General features: G+C 41.9%; 1 protein-coding gene across 1 annotated transcript in view; it reads left to right on the top strand.

Annotated features, from left to right (window-relative positions):
- Nucleotides 1–26,034, top strand: part of LOC117555106 (zinc finger protein 236-like) — a 72,914-nt gene that overhangs the window by 17,231 nt on the left and 29,649 nt on the right. Inside the window, 15 exon segments of the mRNA XM_034229836.1 lie at nucleotides 7,082–7,253; nucleotides 9,246–9,518; nucleotides 10,692–10,895; nucleotides 11,037–11,169; nucleotides 11,382–11,642; nucleotides 11,790–12,022; nucleotides 14,092–14,193; nucleotides 15,490–15,632; nucleotides 16,169–16,272; nucleotides 18,614–18,765; nucleotides 19,646–19,822; nucleotides 20,021–20,342; nucleotides 21,159–21,262; nucleotides 21,721–22,155; nucleotides 24,138–24,283. Of these exon segments, the coding sequence (XP_034085727.1) occupies nucleotides 7,082–7,253; nucleotides 9,246–9,518; nucleotides 10,692–10,895; nucleotides 11,037–11,169; nucleotides 11,382–11,642; nucleotides 11,790–12,022; nucleotides 14,092–14,193; nucleotides 15,490–15,632; nucleotides 16,169–16,272; nucleotides 18,614–18,765; nucleotides 19,646–19,822; nucleotides 20,021–20,342; nucleotides 21,159–21,262; nucleotides 21,721–22,155; nucleotides 24,138–24,283 (2,961 nt within the window).

Here is a 26,034-nt window from a genome sequence, read left to right as displayed (position 1 = left end):
GATACTGACTGGTTTTCGGACCCCCCCAATAAAGCAAAACTGCACGTTTCAGAGTGGCCTTTTATTGTGGCCAGCCTAAGGCACACCTGTGCAATAATCATGCTGTCTAATCAGCATCTTGATATGCCACACCTGTGAGGTGGGATGGATTATCTCTGCAAAGGAGAAGTGCTCACTATCAGAGATTTTTTCAGATTTGTGAACAATATTTGAGAGAAATGGTTATTTTGTGTATATAGAAAAGGTTTTAGATCTTTGAGTTCATCTCATGAAAAATGGGAGCAAAAACAAAAGTGTTGCGTTTATATTTTTGTTCTGTGTATGTATTCTTTACTGTCGGGTCACTTATTACAGGTTCAGCGAGCTGCACGAGACTGACGGGCTGTCAGGAGAGGGAGAGGAAAAGAGAGCACCCCGTTTACTTTTCCCATTTTATTATCCAGAATTACTGTAAACTTTTGAATAAAGTAGTTAATCTACTATTAGTAGTTTGTTTAAATGCATTAATTATGTTTTTTTTTTTTCATTAACATAAAATAAATCTCACGTACCCCCTGCAGTACACCAACGTACCCCTAGGGGTCTGCGTACCCCCATTTGAGAACCACTGATCTACAGCATATGATTCAATTATTATTTTATATTATATAAGAGCTCTTTATCTAGTGTTCTATTTTAGCTCCAATGCGACATGCACTCTTGAGGTTATAAACATGGATTAAAGAAATCCTTCTGGAAATCTATAGGTACTTACGTAACCCCAGTTCTCAGAGTAACATGAAGTGAGATGTCTCAATATGGGATGCGCCTCATCGCGGAGCAAACAGAAGCATCAATCTCATTACGCCAATCCTGATTGGCTGGTGATCTTGACGTCAGCGTCAGGGAATTCAAAATAAGCACCTCTTCTCGCTTCACCATAGCAAGGAGGGCCGTCTGGTGAGACATCTCACTTCATGTTACTCTGAGAACTGGGGTTACGTAAGTAACCTATAGTTCTCATTCATAACACTCCGTTCGATGTCTCACTATGGGAAATTGTAGCTCCCGTATTGTCAGACGAGCTTATCTCGAAAATCACCAAACCAACCAGAACTTAACAGGTAGAGCTCTGACTCAACCAGGTGCCCAGCACTGCTTGAGTCACACTGGGAGCAGAACGTCCAGCCTGTTAAGAGGCGGACAAAAGTGAGCGGCGAGGACCAGCCCGCCGCTGCACCAATGTCTTGGATGGGAGACATCCTGGACAGAGCCCTGGATGCAGCCAGACCCTGAGTCGAAAGAGCTCGCGGACCCGAGGGTGCCTGCGAACTCTGACTCGTATGGGCCCCAATGCAATTGCTTCCACAAACCAGTGGGAGAGCCGTTGCTTAGTAACAGGCTTGCCCATAAGGGTTAGCCCAGGACACAAGGGGTTGGTCATTATGACGAAGCACCCTTGATCTGTCCCTGTACGTGCGTAAAGCACGGGCTGGACACGGCAAATCCGGCCGCTGTTCCCCGGAGGAATACAGTGGCGGGGAGGATGCCTCAATGTCAAATGTGGTACCTGAACCAACCGCCTTAAGATAAAGGCAGGGTTGGGCTTCAACCACACTCTGTTTGCCCTGGGGCGAACTGAGTGCATGAAGACTGTACAGATAGTGCATGAGTGCCACTGGCTCGCTTGGCAGCTGCCAGGGTCAGCTTCATGTCACACTGTATTCAGATTGTACCACTCACGGGCCAGGCCCATAGAGCCAAGCGCTCTGGGTGTGCGTGAAAGATCGCCCCCCCCGCTTGGGACAGTATGTCCCTGCGTAGTGGGAGCTGCCATGGCTGCCCGCACAGCAGCTGATATATCTCCGCTAGCCAGTACATAGCTGGCCAGTGCGGAGCTATCAGGATAAGTGTGTGGCGTTGCTCTCTCACTCTGGCCAGAGTTGGGGTATCAGAGCCAGGGGTGGGAACGCGTACAGAAGGCCCGGGGGCCAATCGTGCGCGAGTGCATCCACGCCTAACGGTGCATTTAGATCGCGCATCGAAAAGAACAGCTGACACTGAGTGTTGTCTTTCGATGCGAACAGATCCACCGCGGCTCTGCCGTAATGCACCCACAGCTGGCTCACAATCCTTGGATGTAGAGTCCAGTCTGCATAAAGTGGTCCCGGTACGTGCGTCGCTCTCAGAGAGAGGAGACGTCTACCGCTCCATAGGATCAGTTTGCGCGCCAGTGTGTGTAACTGGAGAGAACGCAAACCCCCTTGGCGGTTAATATACGATATTGTGGTCGTATTGTCTGTTCTCACGAGGACGTGATGTCCCCTGAGGAAAGGCAGAAAGCGTTTTAGGGTGAGAAACACCGCTAAAAGCTCCAGGTAATTTATGTGTGCCCGCTGGAGGTCTCTGCTCCAGAGACCCCTCACCGGGCGACCTTCATAAATACCTCCCCAACCTGTCAGACATGCGTCCGTGGTGACCACTTTCCGTGAAAGGACAGCACCCATAGGCACACCTCGTACTAGAAAAGTCGGGTGCAGCCAGTGGCGCAGTGCCATTACGCATTTCACAGTAACCATCACTCTAACCCTTTGAAAACCCAAGCAGATGATGTGAGCATCTTCCACTGCATGCTCCTTAGAGCCAGTGGAGATGTCACGTCTCTTCCCCTCTGAGTCTCTATTTGTTGTGTTATGGGGCCCTCTAGTGTCTGAACACAGTGGTGCCCCTTTTCGACAATCCCCACCGACACTGCGCATGACGGTGGTGCCTTCACAACCCCAGCCGGCACTGCGCATGCGCGTGACGGTGGTGCCTTTAAAGCCCCAGCCGGCACTGCGCATGCGCGTGGTGCCTTCACAGACCCGCCTGTAATCCGCCTTTTACGAGATGCCGTAGCTGCTTTCAGAAGGGGAACAGTTGACGGGCTGTTTATTGGTTTTTATTGTTTTTTCTTTTCATTTATTTGAGCTGCGCCCTCGGCCTGAAGCCTGGATGCGTCAGCGGCAAATGTTTTATGACAGAAAAATCAACAAATGTGTGACATGTGTTTGTGCGGACTTGAGGATGGTGTTGAGGCATCTCTCGAGGCGGCGGGAACACATTTAGAGCTGGGGAACCATGGACTTCCAGCTCTGTCACAGAGGGGAGAAGGAGGGGCTGTCACGCCGCTCGCTTCTTCTTCCTCGACTGCTGGCCGAAATTATGGGTTGGCTGCGCCTGAGCTGCAGCCGGAACCGGAGATTTTCTAGGCCAGCTCGCCCTCGTCTCCTTGTCGATAGCGCCTCGGGCGTGTTCCAGCCCGAGGCAGGACGAGCAGACCTGGTGTGTGTCTGTGCCCGAGATCTTCAACCCGCAGCCGCAGAGTGTGAGGGAGAGAGGCGTCCATCTTGTTCGCCTCGTGGCGTGGAGAGGACCCGCTCTCAACAGGTAAATTGGGAGAAAAAAGGTGTTACCACTCTGTCCTTAATCCGGAGAAATGGACGGTGTGGGTCTTTTATTCCCGGAGAATACTGACTGGTGTGACAGTACGTATGGAGTCAGATTTGGGTCAATATTCTAGCGCGTAAAACAAGCTACTCACGAGCGGAAAATGTGCTTTTACACGCGCATAAAATGACCCTCGCGCGCAGATTAAACCCCCGCGAGCGGCTCTGCGCCCGCGAGCGGCTCTGCGCCCGCGAGCGGCTCTGCGCCCGCGAGCGGCTCTGCGCTCGTGAGCGAGAGAGACAGCCCTCTTGCTTGCTCGCGGGAGTGTCAGCCTCGCGGAGTCTGTCTACGTGCGCGTGAAAAGTTTCTGGCACTTTGGGGCGGAGCCACTGGACTTTGATTGACAGCTGCCAGGAAACCCGGGGTTGCCAGGTTTGATAAATGCCTGAACTACCAAGAGCCGAGCAGTGACGGCAGCAAAATCTAGGTGCGTACAGCAGACAGTAGCTAGCAGTTTTCGACGGACACAGCCCACTGAAAAATATATTGTTTTATATCAAATTAATGTATATTACATTACATTACATTTAGCTGACGCTTGTATCCAAAGCGACTTACAATAAGTACATTCGACCAGGAAGACACAACCTTGAAGAAAACAGAATCATATATATATATATATATATATATATATATATATATATATATATATTAGCTATACACTTTACGAATATAATAGTTTTTTATGGACAACTTTACCATTCAATCTCGTCCAACTGATTTTGCTGCCGTCACTGCTCGGCTCTTGGCAGTTCAGGCATTTATCAAACCTGGCAACCCCGTGTTTCCTGGCAGCTGTCAATCAAAGTCCAGTGGCTCCGCCCCAAAGTGCCAGAAACTTTTCACGCGCGCGTAGACAGACTCCGCGAGGCTGACACTCCCTCGAGCAAGCAAGAGGGCTGTCTCTCTCGAGCGGCTCTGCGCCCGCTCGCGGGGGTTTAATCTGTGCACGAGGGTCATTTTATGCGCGTGTAAAAGCACATTTTCCGCTCGTGAGTAGCTTGTTTTATGCGCGAGAATATTGACCCAAATCTGACTCCATAGTATGCTCCTTTAATCCTTTCCTCCTCCGTGGGGAAGAGAAAAGAAAAAGCTTCCTCGCTACCGTGGTGTCGATAGTGAGGGAGCGAGCTAGCAACACACCTGTTGCTAGCTTGAAAAAATCAGACCGACCTTACTTTCCGGGGAAAGAGAACGGCGAGGTCGATTTCAATACTAACTGGCGTTAGTATTACCGTCTTCCTGCAAAGCAGAAGGAGTAGCCGGCGAGCGCCCGTCGACCGAAATGGTTATATTTGGGTTCAGTCTGTGGACCATTAAGCTTGTCCGGCTACTATGGAGATGTGCTCTGAAGCGAGAAGAGGTGTTTGAATGACGCATGCGTCGTGGCGCAAGCTACTTATAGGGGGTGAGTTCCCTGACGCTGACGTCAAGATCACCAGCCAATCAGGATTGGCGTAATGAGATTGATGCTTCTGTTTGCTCCGCGATGAGGCGCATCCCATAGTGAGACATCGAACGGAGTGTTATGAATGAGAACTCTCCTCGTCTTTCTTTCTGTGTGTGTCTGAGCATACAAATCCTCAGCTCCACACACCAGCAGCTGCACCTCTTAAGACCTCAAGAAGTTACTGAAGCGATGCGGATGGAAGTCGGAGGACTCACAGTGGGAATAATATTAGAGGAAATTAAAAGATTAAAAAGTTTCTCAAAAAAGTCCTTGAATAGATATTTTCTTGAAGCTAACGGCCCGTCTACACTACAGGCATCAAAAAATCTTGAAGCTGGGCGTGTCTGAGGCTTGGCGATTTCTCGCGCCCAAGGCGACCAACAACCAATCCAGAATCTCCCGCCCGCCCCCGGCATACATTACATTACATTACATTGCATTTAGCTGACGCTTTTATCCAAAGCGACTTACAATAAGTACATTCGACCAGGAAGACACAACCTTGAAGAAAACAGAATACAAAGCAATAGCAATGTTAAAACGAAGTAAACTGGATATAAAATCCCCAAACAGGCGAAAACCTACCAGTTTCATCCACTGTCTCTGCCACCTCCCTCCATGCCTCGCTCCTCCGGTTTGTATCCCGGTAGATGAACAGAGACTGATCATACAGCACCGGGTGATTCACTACCGCTATAATGAATTTTCCCTCCATTTTTTTGAATATGAGGAAATGACCTGCTAGTCTCTCCCAGCATACACGCGGTTTGATTGGCTAGCGCTTGTACTGGCAGATTTGCATACGCAGGATTTGATTGGCTGTTGCCAAGCATCGAGCCTCAAAAGTTGAACATTGTTCAACTTTTGATGCTGATAGATGCTCGTGATGCTTGCAAAGCCATGCCATGCTCCCCACAATGCAGTTCGGCGAAGTTTAAAAATCTTCTACGTCACCCCATTCAAATGAATGGGCGAAGCGTTGAAAGCATTTTTCGATGCCTGTAGTGTAGACGGGCCGTAAGTGATCTGCGCATTCAAGTTGCCTTCCTTTTAAGGCCCGGACACACCAAGCCGATTTTGGCCGTCTATGGGCGTCAGGCCGACGATGAGCGTCGACACGCCCTACTCAGATTGGTGTGTCCCGCACCGTTGTGTCTTTTCAGCCGTGCCGACACCTTTTCGGCCGAAAACCCACCGATTCGACATGTTGAATCGGTGGGCAGTCGGCCAAAGGGAGAGATTGAAAGGCAGGATTCTGGTGCTTGTCGAAAAATAGCCCCACGCTGGGGGAACGAGAACCTTTAAGTTGAACACTACTGGAGAGTTTAATAGAGCCTTTGCTTTCATCCCAAGATGGTTTGATTATGACTGAGCTTTGTAACATTATTTCAAGCCATACCTCAAATGGTTGAATCTATAATAATAAATAAGAAAATATACTTAACCAGCTGTGTCTCCCTCTCCCCTCATACATAAACTCAATTGTCCCCCCTGGTATTGTGCCTAAATGTAGTGGGCCATAACATCGGGATGGAATTATTCTGCACAAGTTCTACTTGAAACTGAAAACAAACTTTTCTATGGTCAGTTTTTTGAGCCACTATACAAAGGCTTTGAATTGCACTGCAGCATGCCGAACACAAATACAGACTATAATAACACATTTAAATTTAAAGGCTTTATTTGTCACATGCACACAAGCTACAGAGCTGCTACTTCACTACCTCACACTGTAACAACCCTGTTGCTAGATGCAATTTATACTTTTTTACAATGAATTTATGTCATTAATGGCTGCTACTTTACTACTTTCATATGTTCACATATAATATGTTAATCTACTTCTTATTTATTTGTACTTGTATTGGCAATTTCTCTTTGCCATGACAATGTACATTTTCCCACTGTGGGACTAATACATGATTTTTGATTGTAGTTAAGGCTTGTTTTTAGCCAAGATGAAGGAAATAATTTGCAACCCCCACAGGCTGGTAAAATGGCGTGGCATAGGCCTGGCGGAGTTTATTATTCTTTAAGTGGTTAGTATTTAGGAAACATTCTATTGTAGGATTTGACCCGCATTACCCTTAATGTAGATTGTGTTACATGAAGGCGTTTTCAAGCTGTGGTGTTTGAGCAGTTTTTCTTATGTTCCTTTCGTAGCAAGCTCTGGAGAACAGTGGGCTGAGTGTGGTCCAGCCGCAGAGCGACAACACATCCAGAGAGAACCAGAGCACGGAGGGCAGAACCGGAGAGAGCAGGAGAGTTCAAATTCACGACAAACCATTCAGGGAAAAGAAAAGGAGCATTTTCAAGAAACCCATACAAATGCCAGGTAGGATCGGTATTACACGACATTCACAAAAGCATCTTATCACAATGACAAACTCAAATGAGATTTTGACATAGTGTTGAAGTTCAGTAGGTTTGTAGTTGCCTTTCAGTACAGTTATTAATTAATTCACGACTTGAAACTAAGACATTTTAAGTTAGATAACTAATAAATCAGTTCAGTTATTTATGAATAATTGTGTTAAAAATGTGCAGATAGAGTGAGATCATTTGAAGATGTGTTTGCAATATAAGGGTTTGATGTAATTATAAAAGGAATTTACTGTTTAAGGACTCTTAATTAAGTTATTTTACTAACGTTCAAAAATACAATTTAAACTGTCCTTTTCCTTGGAAGTTATTTGCATATATATGAAGTTCGTGGCATAAATGAAACATCAGTGCGATTAGCTGTATATAAATGAGCTTGCTTTTTATATAAATATAGTATTCATTGATTTATTCATATTTACAGTGGCCCTGAAGTGCAAGACACCACAGCATTTCACAAAACACAACAGCATTTCAGAAAACACCACAGCATTTCACAAAACACCACAGCATTTGTGACGCTTCGTGATTGGTCAACGCCCGACAGCGCAATATGTCCCAACCGGTCCCAACACATCAGCCGTTAGCACACACTCAGAGCTCACAGCTCCTCATATCTGTTCAGAAACTGGACAAAAGTTAAACATGTACAAACCACAGACTGTCTGTGTCATGGCGAATACAGTCGCTGCTTTATTTATGTCTGTATGACGTTGTTGTGAGTGTGGACGGAGCAGCAACAGGTTAGTTTAGCCTGATGGTTCCGATTCCATTCAGAAAACACGAATTTTAAAAGCTTTTCACTTGCCGTCTTGTTTGCAGACTTGTCAAAGCGTTAATTCATGGTTTTTACTAACCGTTATCAGTATGTAGTTACTTCGGCATCACTTTGAAACATGTATTACAATTAAATCAAGGTCAAATATGTTCATTTTGTTGTAGTTGGTATCTCCCTTAGGATTTACATGGAGATACGCCCCGCCCCCTCTCCAGCGCGTCTTGTTTGAATGACAGGAGCAAACACAGCTGACAGCCGCGGTGAAACTCGAGCGATTAGAGCGATGCGAATATTGAGTAGTCTACCATAGTATTTACATGGAGATAAGCCCCTTAAAAACCATGAATTAATAAAGCATTAATTCTGTGTTTACTCCTGTCATTCAAACAAGACGCTGGAGAGGGGGCGGGGCGTATGTCCATGTAAATCCTATCGGAATCGGATCGATCAGGCTAAACTAACCTGTAGCTGCTCCGTCCACACTCACAACAACGTCATACAGACATAAATAAAGCAGCGACTGTATTCGAAATGACATAGACAGTCTGTGTTTTGTATATGTTTAACTTTTGTCCAGTTTCTGAACAGATATGAGGAGCTGTGAGCTCTGAGTGTGTGCTAACAGCTAACGGCTGATGTGTTGGGCCAATCACGAAGCGTCATTTCTTGACTGGTAGCAAAAACAACCAATCACAGCAGTGCTTCTCTGGCTGGCTCTGTCCAATCACAAACAAGAAGTGTTCTCCCTAAGGAATACCCTTTCCGTCCAATGTGAAATGCTGTTGTGTTTTCTGAAATGCTGTTGTGTTTTGTGAAATGCTGTGGTGTCTTGCACTTCAGGGCCACCGTACATATTAGATGCATTTTATTCATAAAACTTTTTTTAATGTAATATCTGTATACATTGTCAGAGATTGGGTTGCGGATTAATTGCGGTTTAATGTTTTCAGGCTAGGTCTATTTCCTCTTCCTGAAAAAGTATTTTTTTATCGTCCCTGTTCATTTTCTTACTCTAAAAATCTGTCATTTTATTGACCAACGTTATACTAACTTGGTGATACATCAATGAAAAAGATGATCGATAATATCATCATTTAAAAAGCTTTAAGTTGCAGCCCCGAGCTATCGACAGTAAAATATGTCTGCTTCACTCTGCCTTCCCTCCAGGCTCCATCAGGGAGGAGAACGGCGTCCGCTGGCACGGCTGCCCGTACTGCTCCAAGGAGTTCAAGAAGCCCAGCGACCTTGTCCGCCACATCCGCATCCACACTCACGAGAAGCCTTTCAAGTGCAAACAGTGCTTCAGAGCGTTCGCTGTCAAGAGTACCCTCACAGCACACATGAAAACGCACACAGGCGTCAAGGCCTTTGAGTGTCAGTGCTGCCTCAAGTGCTTTTCCACTTCTGGCAGCATGAAGGTACACATGCGTCTGCATACAGGTGAGAAGCAGGTGCACTTCATGAAAGGGTTACACAAGAAGAAAAACTAACAACAATCAACATTTGCACTTTATTGGCTTTGCTGCATCTGAATGACAAACGTAATTTGTATCCATTAAAGGTGGGGTAGGTAATTTTGGAGAAACCAGCTCGAGTGCGCTAGAATTTGAAAATACACAACCGGAAAAAATCTGCCACTTCCTTACAGAGCCCCTCCTCCAACACACACGAACGCGCACATGACCAATGAGGGCACGAGATAAGGTTGTGCACAGATGGAAGGCTGACAGGCAGGTAGGCCATCCAGTTATTTTAGCCGGGCCGGCTAAAATGATTGGTTGTGCTTTTTACAGTAGGCTACTACGGCTTCCACAGATGACATTTTTTTATGGATTTGTTGTCAAAGCACTTAAGATATTCATTGCTATCGGGAAGTTAAGAGCATTCCATGGAATATAACAAAAAGTGTATCTCGAGCCGGTTTCTCAAACTTACCTACCCCACCTTTAAGTAGAAAAGAGGACGTACATGAGCTTTCAACATAATGTTTCCAGGCAGCCTTTTATCATTTAGTTATCAGCTATATGGTATAATAAATTATGCAGAGAGCGACAAAAGCTGCTAGACCTGTGTACATATATAGTGGTGCTGCTACAGCCAGATCCCTCATTTGCAATTATGTGTTTGCAATTATCCTGAATTTGCCTCTACTTAGTGAGATGGACCTAAACAAGCATCCCCATTGACATGAAATGTCAGCATTAGTGTGGAATAAAAAACTGTATCACTTCAATTATTATGTGCATCTGTGCATTAGTTGTTGTCTATGATTGCTATGTAATGGCACTTTTCTATGTTAGGTGTTTACTTTTTGTCACGTGTTAGCTCTAAGCTAAGACTTTTCTTAATGTTCTCAGCTGTGTTTCTCACTAAGGCTTGTGCGTATACAGTTTGATATCATTGTCACTTTTTCTTGTGCTGTAATTTTTCATAAATATATATTATATATATTGTCTCCTGCTAACTGCAAGGCTTGGGTTTTATATTATTTATCTAGATTTTCTTAGGGATAGCACATTCTAATATATTTAATTGTAGTTTATATCTACATGTCAGGATCAGTCTAATTCTCTAAATACTAATTCTCCAAAAGTTATTTTTCTTTCTTCCCAGGTGTACGTCCTTTTCCCTGTCCTCACTGTGACAAGATCTTCCGCACATCGGGCCACAGGAAAACACACATTGCGTCTCACTTCAAAAGTTTACAGCAAAAGAAGCACAAGTTTCCTCGCAAAGCCAACAAAGCCAAAGTGTCCAAGAGTAACCTACCTCTGCCCGACATCCCCCTGCAGGAACCCATCCTCATCACTGACTTTGGTAAAAAAACGTTATGTTAACGATTGTGAACAAACTCGCCTTCTAAATTGTTCTTGAGATGAAGTGAAACCCATTGTGCAGTTAACTACATTTCTTTTTTCAAATGGAACACATGTTTCTTGTTCACATGTTGCTTAACAGGCCTCATCCCATCCCAAAACCCCCGTTTGGCCTTTCAACAATACCTTGATGTGGTGGGCAGTGACCGGCCATACAAGTGCCAGTTCTGTAATAAGGCCTACAAGAAATCAAGCCATCTGAAACAGCATACCAGGTAAAGCTCTTTGAATAACATTGTCCAATACAGAATTTATAATACAAGTATTTTTTCTAATTCATGTACTGATAGTTGGTACAGTTCAATTATATTCTGTTTATAATATTGAATGATTGCTGTATAAAGATGGCATTTTTTTACTTTTAATACTTTGTGTCCCACTTGAAACTACTTATGGTCTCCGTGATGTTATCCTTTTATCATCCCAGGTCTCATACAGGAGAAAGGCCCTACAAGTGTCTGCAGTGCAGTCGGGGTTTTGCCTCCTCGGGAGTCCTCAAGGCTCACATCAGGACCCACTCTGGTTTAAAGGCATACAAGTGCCTGATGTGCGACACCACATTCACCACCAGCGGCAGCCTGCGACGTCACATGACCACCCACAGTGACCTGCGACCCTACATGTGCCCATACTGCCAGAAGACCTTCAAGTCATCTCCCAACTGCAGGAAGCACATGAAGACACACAGGTTTGGGCTTTCTCTGCACAGTTTTTTATTGCTGTTTGATCTTTTATACTTTTTTCCCCCATAGATCTAGGAGCATTCCTTGACAAGGAAGTCCACGTACAACATAATAACACCTCAATAAATAAAACTTATGTTCTGCCAAACCAGGTATGAATTGGCCCAGCAGCTGCAGCCCCAGTCATCAGATGACCACTTAGGAGGGGGCACGGTGGACCATGAAATGCAGGTGGAAATAGAGGGAGACTCACTCCATCAACCACCTGCTACCTCAGAAGAGCAGCAAAGTATGCTGGGACTGGAACAGACAGAGGTCGTGAATGGAAGTCAAGAAGTGACCTTGGAGGTCCCCCTGACTGACCAGACCCTTGTACAAGGAGAAGGTACGCAGACTCCGGGCCAAAGGGCTGGCCAGGAGTGGCACATCCCTGTCTGTATGGACTAACTGTTACCTTGCCTTTTGGAAAACCAAAACGAGTACATAGATGTGCAAAATAACTGTTAAGGGACGCAAAACAACTACAAAGCCATGAAAATGTCAGTTAATTAGGTGCAAAAAACTACTAGGTAGAAATGTAGAAGATGCTAATGACCATAAAGAGATACGAGGCATCTCATGTGGCCCTAACATTGACCTTTTTCAAGAATTCACAATTATTTCTTAAAGGTGGGGTATGTAATTTATTTCAGAAACACTTTTTGTTATATTCCATGGAATGCTCCAAGGAATATCTTAAGTGCTTTGACAAAAAATCCATTATAAAATGTCATCTGTGGAAGCCGTAGTACTGTAAAAAGCATTACCAATCATTTTAGCCGGCCCGGCTAAAATAATTGGATGGCCTACCTGCCTGTCAGCCTTCCATCTGTGCACAAACTTATCTTGTGCCCTCATTGGTAATGTGCGCGTTTGTGTGTGTTGGAGGAGGGGCTCTGTAAGGAAGTCTGAAGGAAGGGTCAGATTTTTTCCGGTTGTGTATTTTCAAATTCTAGCGCACTCGAGCTGGTTTCTCCAAAAGTACATACTCCACCTTTAAGCTCAGAGGTGCACTTTTAGTAGTTACTTATATATATTATATAATATATATATATATATATATTAGGGCTGTCAAACGATTAAACATTTTAATCAGATTAATCACAGCTTAAAAATTAATTAATCATGATTAATCACCATTCGAACTATGTCCAAAATAGGCCATTTATTTATGTATATTGTTGTGGGAATGGAAAGATAAATGAAAGAAGGCGGATATATCCATTTAACATACAGTATCTATGTTTATTATAACATTTTTCTGCATGTCAAAATGAAAGACAGCCCACACACCTATCAATCATCAAACCGTGGGGTCTTAATTCATTACGTGTTGATTTCTATCAACAGGGGGGGGGGTCGGGGGGCGCGGCGGCTAGTGGAGTACTTCGTGACCACAGTGTGAACGTTGTGATCAGCTGTTTTAGCGCAGTTCTCCAGTGAAGGGGGGGAGTCTCCCTCCGCCGCCGGTTGGCGTAGTTTTGGCACAATTCCGTTGTACAGACCTACGTTAACAGCAGCCCTGTCTGTGCACACAGAGACCGACTCTGTCGTCCGGTGATCTAACCGCCTTCTGGAAAAGCTTCACAAGTACGTCGGTACGCAAATGCGCTTTGTGACACAAGTGACGTTACGCATTTCAGATTACGCACATAACCTGCGTACCAGTTATGTGCACCCCTGTACTACAGCTAAAGTATTCTCCGTCGGGACTTCCTGCAACAACGCCACGCCGTTATCAAAGATGTTCTATTGAGAAGACGATCACTATGTATGTGACAAAAGTTTTCAAAACCGTGGCTACTGAAATCAATCTTACTAACTGCTGTCTGTGCAATTTACTCCGCGCGAGTTGGCGGACTATATTTTGCTTACTTTAACATCATTTTTCATGGTGGGGCTAAGCCATTTCTTGGTATGGGTGTAGCCTACCCCAGCCATACCCTGGCGCTGCCACTGGTGGCACGTATGGGGCGGGCCATTCTGCACATGCGTTAAATGCGTTAAATATTTTAACGCAATTAATTCAAAAAATTAATTACCGCCGTTAACGCGATAATTTTGACAGCACTAATATATATATATCATATATAGTTATCTAGATCTGAATTAAGCCTTCACTTTGTAATAAATTATGTTTATTATGTTTTAAATAATGGACCCCTTTTTACTTTGCAGTTGCCATGACAATGCATGATGGATTATGTAGTTAATATAAGCGATTATTTATATGCGAGACATTGTTTTTATGGATAATGACCCGTGGAAGTAAATTGGGTAAACACCACCAAGGTTCAGAAAAATAAGAGAATTATGACCAGAATAATTTAATTGATAGTTAAGATGCCATTCCTATCCATCTTAAACCTTGCGAGTTTAAGACTATCCTGCATCTTTTTTTTCTTCTGTTGACAGATTCGTATGTGACCACCCAACATGCTTTGCCTCAAAACATCAGCCAGTTTGAGACACCAGCACTTCCTCAGCCTTCCTTTGACCAGCAAGCTCTAACACAAGGTACAAACTGACATCTCACTGATTTCACTCATGCATGCTTTTCCCCCCAGAGATTACATTTGTAATCTATCATGTCTGTATTGCATGAAAAAAATCAATCAAATATGCGTTTATGTAGGAAAATGAAGTAAAAAAACGTGGTTACTTGTGCAACCCCTGTTTTCATGGTAGCATGAGTGAGATGTCTACATTGAAACAAATGCCATTAAGGAGAACTGTGCATACTGTCATCTCTCATTGTGTAAAACAAAGGTTTCTGATAGGAAAGCGACTAGACAATGAGCTGTAGAAAGTCCCTTTTCGTTCCAGTAATTTCCCCTTAGTTTTTTTTCCATTAAAAGTTAATTGTGCAATGTGCGAAATTGGCCTCAACAAACGACCTTAATAATAACACTTTTTAATTCAGATTATAATTAGAAAGACATCAAAAATGATTGATGAATTACATTTACTGTCAGTTTCACTCAATAATCAAAGGAGAAAAGTACTATACAGTTAATGTTGTAAAAGAGTTAGATGCTAATAGCCATTTTTTGTACTCTAGTGCAATGACAATTAAATATATATATAATATATAATCTAATCTAATCTGAGATAAACAAGAGATATAGAGGGACTTTCCCAGATGTTTTATGTTCTTTCTTCCCTTTCCATTGTGTAACTCTAAATCCAGTGTAGGGCTCTCAAATATATGGTTACTACTTTCACTCAAATGACAAACTCACAGAGTTCCCATCATGCCAACTGACTGTTTTGGCAGCCTGGATTGTGTGGATGAGAGCAGTGGGCATCATCGCACTCTGACAGCAAACATCTGTCTGGCAGATCTAGCCTTCCTGCTCTCTCCTGGGGCTCAACAACCTTGTTATCTGTCCAGAGCAGACCGGGTATTTCATCACTCTCATAAAGCAATTTCAATTTAATTTAGTATGGTCATAAAAGGCCCATTTGAAAAGGAAATTGTATCTTTGCATTTTTGTTTTCATCTACTTTAACAATGCATACCTATGTTGAAGATTATACTTTTGTGGAGTTACCTTTAATTTTCAAGTCTACATTATCATTTCAAGAAAGTCCCCTATGGCCTTCCATAGTTTGTGGCCTAATTGGTTATTTCAACCCCTTGGGTTTCATGTGCATAGTGTCTAGTATTCACATATGTGGAATTGCAAAGTTTAAAAGCTAAACACTTTTGAATTATTATTTGCCATTTGCCATTTTATTCTTCAATAAATTCTTCTTTGAGATGTGATGAATAGCTGGAGATACTGATTTCTCGTTGTCTTCTCCCCTCAGGCTTCACCATCACTGAATCTAGCTACAGTCAGGCCCATTTCTCCAGTGTCCAGCAGCTGCAGGACTCCAGCACCCTGGAGTCCCAGGCCCTGTCCTCCAGCTATCACCCCCCCAACCTGCTCCACGTTTCCAGTGCTGAAGTGGTGAGTCCTGGGACTATACCCAATAAGCCCTTACACTCACCTGGACTTAGAAAGCTGATCAGTAGCTGAGCAGTACACAACTATTGATAAAGACATGTTGGACTTATTTGTTTGTATGCATGCTTCATTAGGACAAGAAGATGAATACCACTCTCATATATGTGGGTTAAGTACACTACTGGAGATAGGGATTAATTAGCCTAGCTTAGCATACAAACTCGCAACTGGGAAAAAGTGCACCCAGCTCTCTCAAATGATTAAAAATACGCCTTAATAATGAAATACCCCCTGCAATGGTTTAATTGTTTCTCAATGTAATGTGCATTCATATTCTGGTTCACCTAGCTAAAACTGACCAAACTTCAACTCTAACTTCATATTCTAAACTGCATACAGGTAGGATTTCCCAAAATGTTGAAATAACCCTTTGAAGACATATCTTAAGCAGACATGAGACAGTTGGAACTAATAATGCCTCCTAAATATATTTATTTCTGCAATAAGGTGATTTTGTTGATTTATCTTGTGAAATCTAGACAAATGGACTTCTTCAGCAGAGCACTCAGGATGAGCTTCAGCTGAGCACTGAAACACAGGACTACCAGGATGACAGCGAGGACAACAGCAAGAGAGCCTACAGGTTTACTTCTGACTTACTTCTTGCTAAAACCTCTTCACATTTCTACTCCCAACCTTTTGTAAAAGCAACAGTAAGGAGAAAAAGATAAAAAGAGATTCCTCTGCCATCTATGCCCACCTTCATTTCTCAACGGAACTGTTATCTTATTTGCTTACAGATTCTTTTAGAATAGATATACATTACATTATTAAACTGCGATCCTTAGGTCTTAAGCCAGTGATATAATTGCTTTCACTACGCATATGCATGATGTCTGCTTGCGTCTGATCGGAGCGTTGGTTTTTACATCCTCAGAAATGAACACTACAGATCATCACACATAATCTGTAGTGCATTATGGCGATGTGACAGGATCAGGGGTCAGTAGGCACATCATCAACGACAACAATGGGGGACATTTTGGAAGAAATGCTACTGCTAATGCTAATCAAAAAAGCTGTTGACAGTATGATAAATAACATTTTATAATTTGACATAAAGGACGTAAAATGTAAGCAAAGTTTGGGGGAAATGGAATGTGGGCGGCGCCGATAGTGTGTTTTCCCCACCAGTCACAGGATAAGGTACCTTACTTAGCTAGGCATTTTATTTTTGTATCAATCCCCAGTTCACTGAGACACATTTTTCGCAAAATAATACTTTATGTTTATTGTTTAAATCATGCAAAACTGGAAGTTATGCAAGGTACAAGTTTTCTGGTGTCATTCAGTGGACATGTTCATCCGCATCTATGTGGACATTTCCGCTTAGGATGCTAGCTTTTATGTGAACTCGTGGTTAAAATAGCAAGCATAAGTCCAGCATTTACTGCGCCATTGAAGAACACTCTGTGACTTTGAGGAATCTGCTTCTGCTCTGTTCTTGCCTGATGGATTCTGGTTGTACTGAAAAGAGAATCTCTGCCTATTCTGATCGTGTTTACGCTTCCCTCAGAGTCCCCTGATTCTCACAGATCCTAAAACCTCCTTATGCCTTGATGCTGTCTTTTCTACATGATGCAACCATGCCATGCAAAAGTACCTGGTTTTCACCAAAGCGCTTGTCATTCAGGCCCAAAGAGTTCAATTATGTCTCTCCAAACCGGAATATATTTTTCAACATGCTCTCTACTACTTTGAGAGCAGTTCGGTAAACACCAGGTTACTCAGGAGAGGCACTCATTCCACCATTTAAGCTTGATTGCACTGCAATTGTATTCTGTCCGACAGGTCCAAAATCTGGACATAGAATCTGCTTGTCTGTTCTTTTATTTTTGTACCTTTGTCACGACCAAACAATCCTTTTTGCTAGTTGGTGCATTTTCTAATCATATTCCCCATTGATATCAAAACTGCAGAATTTCTACACATCTTTCGTCGGAGATGTAAAACCCACCTGTTTCCACTGCACCTTGGCCATTACAATCTTTAATACAAGTTTGACTTATTTGAAGGTACTTGCAGTATTCTTGCTGTTATGTATCTTCATGGTTAATTGCACTTATTGTGAGTTGCTTTGGATAGAAGCACCGTCTAATGTAAAGTTATATTATAGCTCAAATACCTATGAGAATTACTCTGTGATCATTGGTCACAGCCGCTACAATCTAGCAGCTCTTGGTATTGACGAATATAAAGATCAAATATTTATTGAAATGTATTGCTGCACAGGTCACCTTTAGCTCTCTTAAGAGATGGGTGATGTCATTTATGTACTTCATTATAACTAAGTACTTTTACTGTACTTACAGTAAACAGAGTTCGAGGTATCATGAGTATTTTCTGCTGTTTTATACTATATTTGAGTTTGTTTATCTGAACACCTTGTTTCTCTTGTGCATTAAGAACATGTTAGAGCATGATTTAACAATAAATAGGTTATATATACAGTATAAAATACCACGTACTGTCCGCCCTCCCATGCCACCCTGGCATGACCTCTTGCCCCCCCCCCCCTTTGCCACCCCATGTAAAATGTTCTAGAACCGCCACTGCCCAGGGATACACATTCAGGTTTGCCAAGGTATCAGGTCGAACCTACTCAAAACTTTTGTCAAAAGTAGAAACCAATTTGGCTTAAAAAAGAACCTAGTCCTCTGTATCATCCATCATTTCCACATTTTCCTTGCAGTCAGGATTTATCTCTTTTAATAAGAAGGGACCTTGGAGACAAAGCGCATAAAGAATTTAAATCATTCTCCCAGACTGTTTTTCTCTGACATCAGCTTAAAGCTGCATTCACATGACCAAATGTCTCATCTGACTCTACAGACTACTTAGCTGTTCTGGTCTCTCTGTTTATCATTACATTTGTTTCGTCTGAATTCAACAACAATAATGGGCCTTTCTTTTGCTCTTGTCAGGTGCAATTGGTGTAATAAGGGCTTCAAAAAGTCAAGCCACCTGAAGCAGCACGTGCGCTCCCACACCGGGGAGAAACCCTACAGATGTAATCTCTGTGGACGAGCCTTTGTATCAGCCGGAGTGCTAAAGTCCCACCTCAACACGCACACAGGTAAGCTTAGCAACCACCTCCTAAATTAATTAGCTTTTAAAAACCCAAAGCCTTTGTAGGTCATTGCCCCCATTAAATATGTTCTATTCCATTGCATTTAATTAATTTTTTCATCAAATTATTAAGATGCCAGGGGTACATTGTGATTTATTTGTATTACCTTATCTCCCAAAACCTGGTAATGCTTTGTATTCACACCACGATTACAAATGACTTAGTAATTCAAGATATTTAAAACAAAGGGGGGTAAATACCCATGGTGCCATGGGAACAAAATAGGCTTATGAGTAAAATGATTTATGAAGTATCTCAATTTCTTAACCCTCACATCACATATAAATGAATACGAAATGAAATTGATTTCTCTTTTCTACATTGCACCCAACTTACACTGTTATCCTACCCATGTTACACCATTATGACACCCTTATAACAACCTTCTTTTACCCATGTAAGACCCATATCACACACATGTAACACCTATACAACACCGTAATTACACTGTTGTTACACCCGCATTACATCCGTATTACACTCTTTTTACACCTATATTACAGTGTTATTAGACTCATATTACAGTGTATTTACATTGTTAATTACACCCATTTACCACATGGACACAGCCTGTCAAATGACTGTATCCCCACGATACTACTAAAACCATTCTGAGTCCGGGATGAGAACAAATTACAACATGTAATTTATGTAATTCAAAGCAGTAATAGGTGTTTTCGGGACTTGGAGCAAAACCAACAAATTAATTGGTAGTATCACAAAAATATATGGAAAGTTTTAGTAATACCTTATTCTTTAGTGAAATGGTATACAATGTTTCAAATGCAACGTCCTGAAACCCCTGCCTCTCCTCTCTCGCTGACAGGAGTGAAGCCCTTTAAGTGTAATGTCTGCGACGCCTCATTCACCACCAACGGCAGCCTGAACCGCCACATGATCATCCACATCAAGTCTTTCAAATGCTCCGTGTGTGATGACAACTTCAGGACCAGCCTGCTGTGTAAAAAGCATATGAAGAAGGAACACGCTGTGGAGGATCAGAGTAAGGAGGCCGATTACATCCCATTACTTAGAAATGCTGTTTGAAAAGTTTGAAAACAAAATATTCTAAAAAGATGAAACTTAAGGGGAAATGCTAAAATGCTAACAGATCGATTGTTGTATTTCAAATATTTGAAAGAAGCTGTTTTGTATATCACTGTCTAGAAAATGTACATTTCCCTTTGCCGAATTCTCTCAGTTATGCGTCTGGATGGAGAAGACATTGAGGAAGAGGAGGAGGAGGAAGAAGAAGAAGAAGAAGAGGATGAGGACGGGGAGCTGAAGTTAAAGAGGAAGGGTTTAGAAATCATCACATTCACCGAGGAGCAGACGGCCGAGCTGGCGAAAGATCCCGGCGAGGAGGCCTCGGTGTCGGAGCGGATCCTCGCCCAGTCGGCTGCGGAGAGGGATCGCATCAGCGAGATCAAAGACAAGGCCGTGGAGCTGGAGACAGAACCAAAGTTTGCCAACTGCTGCAATTTCTGCCCCAAGAGCTTCAAGAAGCCCAGTGACCTCGTTAGGTAAATATCACTCCTGTTTATTGGTCTTTAGGAGAAACATGACAGATTCTCACGTTCTCATCATGAAGCAAAAATTAAATGGAATGAAAGCGCTGCGTATTTTAAAACCATTGCTTTAAATTGGGTCTCTCAGGGTCAGGGGTTGGCAACCATTCTCTCGAAGCTGATCGGCCGACATCAATTAACACTTATTTTCATCCAAATATGTAATATAATGTATATTTCATTGATGATATTATTTGGAATAGTTTTCTTGTCCCACAAATTAATTTATTAAACTATATTTCATTTTTGTCTTATTTTATTCCACCTATATTAGTCCTTCTCGCTGTACATGATACTATAAAACTACTCAGATGTCATTTATGTCAATCTAGCTTTCCCCCACACCCTTAGGCTATACTTTTAACATTAATGTAGCCGTATAAATAACATATAAACCTCCTTGATCAAAGGTCAGTATGTTTTCCAAATTCCCCATTCAATTTGCACGTGCAATTATGTGTCAGACTTCTTGATTAAAGTGTGAAATGACAGACATCAGAAACACAATATATGTTTAAAATCTCTAGAAGCTGGCCCATGTTTTTGAAAGTGATTTTTGGCTGTTGTTTTGACAAAAAAGTGAGGCACATTTATTATTTAAGTTTTGATATTTGGAGTGACAGTGCATTTGCAATTTTTTTGCAAGCTCGTGTTACAACGGCACTGGGCACCAAAGGCATTAGATGGAAGAGTGCTCTTGGGCAGAAAACCCTGTCAATGCTCATGTGTCCTCTTTCAAATGTACCTATGTTGATCTGCTTCAATTTCTAGGCATATTCGGATCCACACGGGAGAAAGACCTTACAAGTGTGATGAATGTGGGAAGAGTTTTACAGTGAAATCTACCCTGGATTGCCACGTGAAGACACATACAGGTTCATGTTTGATCACTATATTTGGTTGCTTATTGTTGTTGAGGTTAAAATTGTTAAGGGGGATTCCTATGTTAGTGCAATTTTTGAAACATTGGGGTATTTGGATTAGTGTCTTTTAAACAAGGTTCTGGCAAAATTATTTCCCAAAACTAGGATAACAACTTTATTGGAACTTTGTTATGAATAATTGAAGAATAGTCTACAGTATCCACTGTTGTTTTAAACAACTAACTTTGATTATTGATTAGTTTTTTAGCTGTAGGAAGAGAGGAAGAAGAAAAAGTTTACAAGAACTCCCTGACCTGATTGCAGACTCTTTATGCGCTTTCCTTGAAATTTCAAAGCTGTTATGATTAGGACGGTTATATTACTGCCTTCTTACAAAATCCAAAATTCACAGAGAATAGAAGTAGAAGAACCCTCAAGTAACTTTCACTTTTTTTACTTTATCTTTGTAGGTCAGAAACTATTCAGCTGTCACATGTGCAACACCTCCTTCTCTACAAAGGGCAGCTTGAAGGTGCATATGCGCCTCCACACAGGCTCCAAGCCCTTCAAATGTCCCTTCTGTGAACTACGATTCAGAACTTCAGGCCACCGCAAAACCCACATCCAGTGCCATTTCCGTCCAAGCCTAGAAAGTCGCAGATCCAAGCGGTCTGCCTTGTCCTCTGGTCATGGTCAAGACCCAGGGAATGGGCAGGCTCTGGGGCAGGGCCTGAGCCAGCAGTCAGCCGCTTTAGATGCTCTTCAACCTGTGGGTCTGCTGCAAACTGGCAACTCTGACCCCAACATGTACCTCCCTGCCAGCCAAGTCCTGACAGGGCAGTTTGACCAGAATCTACTGCAACAGGGACTGGTGGGACAGGCCATTTTACCTGCCTCTATGTCAGGTAAGCCCTTTGAAAGGATCGCACAGAACAAGAAATACAATGAAATCAAAGAAGCTATTAAGAATGTTCTAAACAATCGTATAATAGACATCATTTTGTTAAGTAGACTGCAGTCATTCTGTTATTTGCAGGATGGCAATCTTTGGGCTCGGGTTTATCATGAGCCAAAACAGTGACATGATGTTGTAACCATATATTTTAATTGTAATAGGATTCATATCATATGTCATGTTCCTATATTTTGTCTTGGACCATTAGCTGCATGTCTTATGACCTTTGACCTTATAAATTGCAAATGCCAGATTCATAATGTATAGCTAAGGTACAGCTATACTGCTAACCTTAGCTTAGGTTACAGTTAGCTAGTTGGCCACCCCTGCCATGCATTGCGCTTGGCTAGTACAAATAAATGATTAGTAATGAGCTTTGCTTTGTTAGTATGATGAATCACGTTATCTTGTTAAGTAATTTCGCTGGCCAACTAACATCAACTCAGAAAGTGTGGTGCTAGCGATAACGTTAGCTAACAAGTAAGCTTAATCTACCCAGCTAGCTGCACAACCTTGCATAGATTGTTTTGTAACCTTAACTGATAAGGTAATTTGCTAATGGAAAGCTTACTAATTTACCAACAGGTACCCAAGAGTGTGGATACATTTGTTTATGTCCACTCAAGACAGTATTTTGCTACATTAGCTCGAACCGTGGGTTAGAGAGGCGTCCCGAGTCTCCTACATTGAAATTAGCCTACAGTCTATATAGGCAACCAAGAAAGTTCGGAATCTGTTTAAATATGATCAAATATTGGCAACACAAAGCGATTGACAACTATACATTGTTAAATATAGTACTTTACATAACCATGCAGAGTTGTAGATATGAACACCAAATGCATCGTTTTACTGCAATAGTTAAGAGCAGAGTAAGAAGAAGTAGTCTGGAAATCAGCTGTCTGTTTTCTTACAGAGCAAACCATGGTCTGCAGGCATAATTTCATGGGGATAGAATGACCCAACACCATGAAAGTGGAGTCACTGAATTGTATTAGTCACTATGTGTAATGGATGACCCAACAACACATTTTATTGACATTTGGCACTTACTCTGATCGTAATGTCACGCTGATGATACCAAGGTGTGCGTGTAGATGAAAAGCTTTACTTGAAATGCTTGCTTTGTAATCATTTGCCATTTGCTCCGGCCAAGATGAATGACATGGCCAGTGTTGGGAGATGAAAGGTGCTTTTTCACTTTCAGTGTAACCATTTTTCTCCAATCAAATCTACTATTTGATCATTTTGAACACAAATCAATTTTTCACAATATCAGAACTCCTCCAAAGAGGATGTTTATGATGTTTATATTCATCTTAGCTGCATTTATTGAGGCAGATAAAATATCCATGCTATAAGAATAACAACATTCAAGTACAGTACTTAGGGTTTTGAAACATGAGTTCACACTATAAGTCTGTCTTTGTGTCCTCTGTAAAATTTTGATAAAATGGTCTGGATGTTAAGGAATATACAATTGTTGAAGGAAATTAGATAAAGCATTGTAGAAAAAGGATTTTCAGAATTCCAGATTATTGATTCCTATCTATTCCTTTAGTGGAAGGTTCAGCCAACATTTATTGAAAAATGTGCACATTTACATACCATAGTTTTCTCAAGCTTGGAAATATATAGAGGAATATACCTTGTTGACAATATAGCTGAGTTAAACAACAACAGGAAATCCTATAAACACGGATAAGAAATATTAAAATTAATTATTTCAGCAGTTGTATCAGTCAAATAGAATGACATTACAAAATGTGTGTGTGTGTGTGTGTGTGTGTGTGTGTGTGTGTGTGTGTGTGTGTGTGTGTGTGTGTGTGTGTGTGTGTGTGTGTGTGTGTGTGTGTGTGTGTGTGTGTGTGTGTGTGTGTGTGTGTGTGTGTGTGTGTGTGTGTGTGTGTGTGTGTGTGTGTGTGTGTGCAGCTGCAGGAGACCTGACGGTGTCCCTCCCAGATGGCCTCACCACGCTGGATGGCATCCACCTGCAGCTGACTCCTGCCAACCTGGTGTGCCCCAACGTGCAGATCTCTGGCATTGACGCCAGCAACATCAACAACATCACACTACAGGTTACACACAAATACTACTGAATAAAATATGTAATTTTCCATGTGGGTCATCCTCTTGATGCTTAGGAAGATGTTATACATTAATGTTGATTGAGAACATTTTACCCTGCAGTTATTTCCTATTGAGGGGAATCAAATATCTCAGAGGAGCAACTACGAGTAGTAGTCTCCTTGTCATAGAATACTTCTAAAATACATGCTTTTATGAACCAAAAATAAATTGTGTAATGGTTAATAGTTACATAATATTTATAAAGAAACAGTTTATAGGTCAGAAACGTTTTAAGTACATTGATATTCTATGGACACATCCTGCCTCATTATTCTTACTTTAGTTTTTAATTAATTTCATTTCATTTCAAACCTTTATTTATACAGATAAATCCCATTGAGATCATTGATCTCTTTTCCAAGGGAGACCTGCTCAAGTAGTTCCACATGAAACATAAAAACATAAATAGAACAACAAAAGGACATCATACAGCATCATTTACATAATTATCCACATAAACAGGTACCAATAGCTTCCGATTGAGTAGCATCCAACCGAGCTTTAAAAACATTTAGTGGCACCAGATTGTTCAGTTTTCATTTAATTTGCAGACTATTCCAAGACAGAGGAGCTGCGCATCTAAAAGCTGTCTTCCCTAAGACAGTCCTAGCAGTTGGCACATTTAATAAACAGTTGGCACATTTAATAAATAAATAAATTAATCAAAATGGAATTTACTGCATGATTTCATTTTAGTCCTAAACTACTTTTAATTATACGCCTTCTACATCAGTTGTAATGTAAAGTCTGTGGCTTATTCCCCCAGTAACATCGGCAGGCTTTTAAACATTGCCTTTTCTTAATTTCCTTTAAATGAGCCGAGCACAATTTTAGCAGTCGATTTGGGGCGCATATCATTTTGTACCAACCATTTCATTAATTACCTAGTGTTTGCAAAAATTGTTTTTGGACTTGTTTATTCATCAGCTATAATTTTTGGCTAGAGTATTTGTTCATTTCAATACACAATTAGACATGTCAAACCACCCTTGTCGACATTGACTAATTAATTAGTCATTACCAACAGTGTTTGTTTTGTGTGGGAATGTATTCACTAAACGTAAACAGCAATGATGTGTTAGGAGGATTTCAACAACCATAAGTGAGTTGCTTTTTTCTGCAGCTGTTTTGCAATATAATGTATTTGCTAATGATGGTTTGTCCAGGGCTTAGCTTCACCATTCTAGAAGTCCATAAAGTTGATAGTGAGGGTATAAGCAATCTAGCGTAGGATCCTGCAATCCCAAATGAGCACCAAATAAGATTCAACAGAGCTTCTTTACATAAAGCCCATGATGAGTTGTCCATTTAGCTGTAAAAGTAATACAAAATGTAGTATTGACACACCTGATGTGCACACTAGGGTTCCAATCCAATTCGTTTTTTTATGGCTAGCTGAATCTTGATATTGGATTCTGTGTCAGATAGTGTTGTTTCTCATGGGCTCCATCTAAATGGTGAAACAACGTTTTTGTTCTCTCATCAGAAACTTGAGGCAAGGGGGGGGGGGGGGGGGGGAATGGTGGTTGATTCTCTAAATCTGAAACAATTCTACCCTCATGCCTTAAAGGGGCCCTTTTATACTTTTCTGTCGTGTGTCATATAGGTTTTGTGTGGTTTTTTGTCAAATGCACCCCCCCCCCCTGCCTGAAAACCCTCCATAGGACTCCTTTGTTTACTTCTGTAACATAGTGACATC

The sequence above is a fragment of the Gymnodraco acuticeps genome, unplaced genomic scaffold (genome assembly GCF_902827175.1).
Source record: "Gymnodraco acuticeps unplaced genomic scaffold, fGymAcu1.1, whole genome shotgun sequence".
Classification (NCBI taxonomy): domain Eukaryota; kingdom Metazoa; phylum Chordata; class Actinopteri; order Perciformes; family Bathydraconidae; genus Gymnodraco; species Gymnodraco acuticeps.
Note: the sequence above shows the minus strand (reverse complement) of the source record. Positions and strands in the feature narration are given on the sequence as shown.